The 5,720-nt window shown below is 52.1% G+C and overlaps 1 protein-coding gene across 10 annotated transcripts in view; it reads right to left on the bottom strand.

Moving 5' to 3' along the window:
* Nucleotides 1–293: 293 nt before the first annotated feature.
* Nucleotides 294–5,720, bottom strand: part of Usp19 (ubiquitin specific peptidase 19) — a 12,077-nt gene continuing 6,650 nt past the window's right edge. For 4 of the 10 annotated variants that reach the window (XM_027414575.2, XM_027414577.2, XM_027414576.2 and 1 more), the window contains exons 18-27: nucleotides 4,582–4,722; nucleotides 4,376–4,494; nucleotides 4,008–4,145; nucleotides 3,597–3,910; nucleotides 3,384–3,494; nucleotides 3,079–3,295; nucleotides 2,847–2,999; nucleotides 2,592–2,752; nucleotides 2,333–2,511; nucleotides 294–778 (exon numbers count right to left, since the gene is read on the bottom strand). In XM_027414575.2, coding sequence (XP_027270376.1) covers nucleotides 662–778; nucleotides 2,333–2,511; nucleotides 2,592–2,752; nucleotides 2,847–2,999; nucleotides 3,079–3,295; nucleotides 3,384–3,494; nucleotides 3,597–3,910; nucleotides 4,008–4,145; nucleotides 4,376–4,494; nucleotides 4,582–4,722 — 1,650 coding nt within the window. In that variant the 3' untranslated portion in view covers nucleotides 294–661. Of the gene's footprint in view, nucleotides 779–922; nucleotides 1,430–2,332; nucleotides 2,512–2,591; nucleotides 2,753–2,846; nucleotides 3,000–3,078; nucleotides 3,296–3,383; nucleotides 3,495–3,596; nucleotides 3,911–4,007; nucleotides 4,146–4,375; nucleotides 4,495–4,581; nucleotides 4,723–5,720 lie in introns of those variants that run through there. The other 6 variants (XM_027414570.1, XM_027414573.2, XM_027414572.2 and 3 more) reach the window with 3 other exon arrangements.

Raw genomic sequence — 5,720 nt, 5'->3', positions numbered from 1 at the left:
CATGCCTTTTCTACCATGACCACTGTACCCTCAAATGATGAGCCTCAATAAACTTTTTCTTCCTTAAGTTGCTTTTGGCAGACAGTTTGTCATAGCAACAATTAAAGTCCTACAATGACCCAGAGAAAATGAGCTGTGATCAGATCAGAGAAGGTCAGGATCTTGAATACAAACACACACATATACCAGATAATGAGGAATACAAACACACACATATTCCAGATAATGAGGAATACAAACACACACATATTCCAGATAATGAGGGAGGGAGGGGGGGAGCCACATGTTGTGGATCAGTCACTAAGTCTGCTTATTTATTATTTATTTTTAAAATATATTTAAACAGCAGCAATCACTTCCAAAATGCAAAAAAATTACAATTTTTAGAATAAAATTATAATGTTTATAATGCAGGTCAGAAAGAATCAAAGGTACAACTCAGAAACACGCAGCACTGAAGGCAGCTGAAAAAGCCAAGGCCCACTAATCTGGGGACCAAGTTGACATGGTCACAATTTGTGAGGTTCCCACCCCCAAATCACGCCCCCCAACTTCCCATTGGTGGAACCAGTGTCCTCTGAGTGACAGAAGGAAAAGTGGCAAAGAGATGGCCTTCTGAAGGGGATCCCCAAACCCAGTCCCTCCATCAGCCAGGGACCTGCTAATCGACCTCCTCCATGTTGCTGTACGTGGGGGCTGGGCGGTCCACAGAGGGGGCGAAGCGTTCAGGGGCTGTCCGCGTGGGGGCCACCTCGGGGGCCTGGCCAGGGCCTAGTCCCTGCAACAGAATACGAGGACAGGGGTTGGGGGTTGCCCAGCATACTGCCTGGCATCCCGGGGGTGCTGGCTCAGAGCCCCGGCACCCAAGGGAGGGCCCCTAGGCAGGCGCAGACAGCAGCGGCGTTTAGACAGAGAGACGAGATCGGGCCTGAATACTCACTTTATTAACACTTTAAATACAGGAAATAGTTCCAGCAGGGCCAAGCCCTAGGACAAGGGTCAGAGAAACAGGAGGAACAGACAACTGGATGGACACATACCCTAGGATATTCTGCCCCTGCAGAGGCTGGAGTCCCCACAGATCTCCCATCACATACATACACTGAGGCCCAGAGCCCAGAGTTGTTCCCCACCACAAAGGTAGGCATGGCCTGGTGAGCAGGCAGGTAGGCCAGCTCACAAGAGGTGCCTGCAGGTGAGCTCATCTCCAGCGACTCTGAGATACCAGAGGATAGAATACGTTGAGCACAAGGGCCACCAAAGCCGCCACGGTACCCAGGACAAAGTATCGCAGACAGCCCTCGTCTGGTGTGGTAGAGCCACGTGGCGGGGGCCCCACCCAGTCTTGGGGCCCCCAAGGACCCAGAGGCCCAGGCCCCTCGGGCACCATCTCCTCCTCGGCCTCGAGCTCCTGCCAAATCCGGGAAGCCTATGGTATGTGGAAAGGGCCATCAGCACCCAGAGGATGGGGAGGCCCCAGTTTCCCTGAGACCCCCTAGCCAAGACAGTCACGTCAAGGTGACTGGGCCTAAGCCCCCACGTTCCAGATCAAGTAGCAGGAAGTAGGCAGAGCATTAGGTATGAGAATCCTGACAACCTTTGACTTCCTCCAGACGGCTTTCCATCCACATTTAGCTTTTCACAGGCAAGGGAGTGGAGTTACCTGGTCAGACTTTAGTTCAAACCTCCCACAGAAGGGACCAGCTTACAGAGGATAAGTAGCCAACCCATGGCATTCTCCTCAGGATTACCCATGTCCAGATCCTGACCACTGTGTGGTGTCTCTCGAGCCTGACAGAGAGGTCTCAAGGGAGTATAGGTGACAGAAAGGAGGTTGATGGTCTAGAAAGTGAAGTGACCGTCTCATGGACCTATGAACACTGCCAGCAAATGAGACAGAAGACTCTGAAGGTTCAGTGGGGACAGCTGTCACCACAGGAAGTTGACAGCCACTGGAGATGACAGCCATCTCTGACAGGGATGTGTGTCTTGAGTACACACAGCACAAGGGTGATCACACAGGAGAGTCTCGAGGCTGGCACATGAAGAATGTGGGGAAGAGCTAGAAGTCATGTTTAGTACCATGCCTGCTGAGGTTCAGGGCAGGTCTCTGACCTGTAATTTTGTGCACACTGGTGGCAACATGTTTTTATATGTACACCTTTGACTGTGTTCCTAGGGTATCTTCCAGGATGCCCCTAGGTGAGGCCCGAATGTCAAGGAACCCCATCTCTAACTTCTGTATGCTTGAAGGGTTTATAACTCAAGGAAAGAAAGCTATGTTCTCCAGCCCTGTCCCCAACTAGCCTGTAAGGCCTCCCCCGTGCCTCACCTGGCTGGCAGCAGCTTCAGCTGCAGGGCCTAGGTCTGGGTGGTGTTCAGAGTGGCCTGCCCTGGGGGGTCTCTCCACAGGAGAGTTCCGCCGACGGTAGAAGAGCACATAAGCATACCGTGTCACCACCTGGCTCTCGTCTACCGTTGTCACTGTGCTGTCATCAAACAAGCGCCAGCCTACAGTAGGGCGGGAAGAGTATGAACACAGCCTGCACCACCACCCCACCACCTATCCTCCTGGTTGTGTGTGCCCTCACCCACGTCACTGCGCTGGCTACTGCGGTCGTTGGGCAGGCGTGCACAGGCAGTATAGTGGCCACCAATCATGCCTCCATAATGGTTGATGACAGCATACAGGTCATAGCTAGGCAGCTGCTCCTCTTTCTGGCCAATACAGAACTTGCTCAAGTCCAGGTTCCTGTAGTCCCAGTCAGAGAAGGGTGAGGCACTTAGTATGCCCCATGTGGTCCCCATTCCCTGTCCACAGTCACCAGGGCTCACTCATTGCTCACCGAACAGGAAACTCCACCAAGTCATTGATCTTGTCACGCCAAATGAAACTACGAAAGGAGAAGCGCTTTAGCTGCACAATGAGTACATTTGGTAGGCGCCATAGCAACAGCTGTTTGGAAGCCTCACGATGCTGTTTGCACTGTGGGCAGTACCTGGTAGGGGACAGAAAAAGTCAGAACCACAAGTTTTCCTCCACCCTGCCCCACTACCTGCTTGCTGCCCCATCCTCACCAGGCCTCCTCAGGTGCTAGCACTTCAGGCCGAGTAAAGAGGTTGAGGCACTGGTCCAGGGTAAAGTGGCCAGCACGGGCAGCCTCTCCGGCAGAGCCTGGATCTTCAGCACACTCCAGCTCCTTGGAGGCTACTAACACAAACTCCTGTAGGCGCTCATTGTTGCGCCACACAAGAGCCAGGCTACAATCATCACCTAGCTCCAGTGGTGTTTCCCCTGAGGATGAGCAGAGACAGGAGTCATGCAGCTGTGCATAGCAGCCAACCCAAGCTACCCTACAATTTCCACCCACAGCACCAGACACCTTTGTCCTCAAGCCGCTGCTCTCGGTTTGATGCATCAATTTTATAGATGAAAAACTGGGGTGTGTGGGTATTCATGGCTTCACTTGAGTGTTGGTATCCAGGCACAGCAGCTAAGACAAAGCATGATAATCGATGCTTATCTGTCCACTACGATCTAAACAACCTTCCCCAACTTTTTACTGCAGCATCCAAAACATTTCAGCAGATCTTACCTTCAGGCCGGGACACCCTCTCACTAGCAAGCAACGAACAACCTTCAATAGGCCCACTGGCCAGCATCTCAGAAGAAATTCCACTGGTGCTAGGTACAGGACCCCGATCAGGGGGTGCCCATATACGGAGAGCCCCTGTATCCCCCTCAGCCACAGGAGAAACCAACTGGAGCTCAGAAGGCTGAATGGGTTCTCTCTCACTATCTCCAGCCTCCAGGGAGCTGTTTGAAAGCAATGTGGTACAGCCAGGGCTCTGTGATTCCAAGGCCATACGGCCAGGCTGGAAGGGTGGCTGGAATACACTCACGGAGTATCTGGCAGCAGACAACAAGGCAAATAAGAATTCTGACCTGCTGGGCTGACACCTGGGCACCTCTGCTCCCCACCCTTACTAGTCCTCTGAGCTCTTACCGGGCATAGCCTTCTAGTAGCTGGGCAAGACGGGAGTAAGTGAGGCGTGAGGCAGGAACACTGACCAGGAAGGGGTAGCCAATGTTCTCAGGGCGGCAGAGGCCTTTGTGGTCAGGCCAATGGGTTTTCTGGCAGAACCTGGAGGGAAGGAGAAGGTAAGACTAGGGCTTTACCCCTAAGTGCTATAACTATATATTAGGGGCTTATCTGGAGCTCTGGGAGTTAAGTATGCCAGCCCTGCCTCCCCCAAGGTCTGATAAAATGGACAAGTGGTGGAGGGCTTAAAATGTGTGCCTGTGTGGAGAGGAGGGCAGAGCAGCAAGTAACAGGTGGAGAAAATGGGAAGGGAAGGCCATGGGGTTCCTCACTGGTTGCAGTAGCCCACACGGTAGCAACGGGTACAACGCTTCAGTTTTTCATCTTCTGATTGCTGCTTCCGCTGGCAGGCTGCACACTTGGAGATAGGGATGCTGGGTACCTGGGGGCGCTAGGGTGGGTCATCTGGCTCAGCAAAGCCAGGCAGGAGTGACCAGCCCCCACCAGGGCCCTGTGGCATCAGGCTGGCCCCACTCACCTGCTGCACCTCCAGCACCACTACCCGCTCCTTAGCCAATTCTGGGGAGAGCAGCTCAAAGCAGAGGAGCATGTCAGTTGGGGACACAGCGTCCAGTGAGTGGGAGGGTAAGAAAACACGATGGAAACGATTCTTAATTACCTAGTGATAAAGACCATAAAGATGCCATGAGATAAGCCTTTTCCCTAGGCCTGCTTCTCAGCCCAGGAAGAGCTTAGTCCTGTAATGGAGTCTACTGGGATGAGGAAGAACAGGACCTATGGCCTAAAAGAGGAATACGCTTGCCCAGTGGCAGAGAGTACATTAGAGTACTTGAGAGACAGTGCCTGAGCAAGAGTCAACTCCACTGACCCTCCATACTGAGGGCCTCTACCCCTATGATAACTAACAAGTCCCTAAGACTACAAGGTGTTATCAGGGAAGGTCCACGTTTCAAAGAGCCACTTCCACACTCACACTCAGAGGAAATATGGGAACTGCTGAAAGGCTAAGAACTTTCAGGGAAGACTGGCATGCAGATCTGGGATGAAATGAGAGAAAACAGAGAAAGAATGGAGAAAATAAGCTGGGCGTTGGTGGAGCACGCCTTTAATCCCAGCACTCAGGAGACAGAGGCAGGGGGATCTCTGTGAGTCCAGGCCAGCCTGATCTACAGAGCAAGTTCCAGGACAGGTTCCAATGCTACTGAGAAACCCAGTCTTGAAAAATCAAAAAGAGGGAAGGAGGGAGGGAGGGAGGGGAGGGACTAACGGTAGCTGAGAACTCAGGGAACCTATGTTACATAGACCAATGCCTGGTTTCAATAATGTCTCAAATAAAAACACACAATCTAAGTTTCTGCAGAAGTATTTATATTCATATACATGTGTTTAGATGCCACTAATGGTACATGTCTGTCAGTGCTTCAATACATATGTGGGGCTGGAGAAATGGCTCAGCAGTTAAGGCTGCTCTTCAAGAAGGGCGGGGTGGGGTGAAGGCAGTGTCCATTCCCAGCACATACTTGGCAGCTCACAACCATCCATAATTCCTTTCCCAAGACATCCAACTTCCTATCTCCTGGCCTCTATGGGTACCAGATACATAACATGGTATACACACACACACACACACACACACACACACACACACACACACAC

Source organism: Cricetulus griseus, chromosome 4 (genome assembly GCF_003668045.3).
Source record: "Cricetulus griseus strain 17A/GY chromosome 4, alternate assembly CriGri-PICRH-1.0, whole genome shotgun sequence".
NCBI lineage: Eukaryota > Metazoa > Chordata > Mammalia > Rodentia > Cricetidae > Cricetulus > Cricetulus griseus.
Note: the sequence above shows the minus strand (reverse complement) of the source record. Positions and strands in the feature narration are given on the sequence as shown.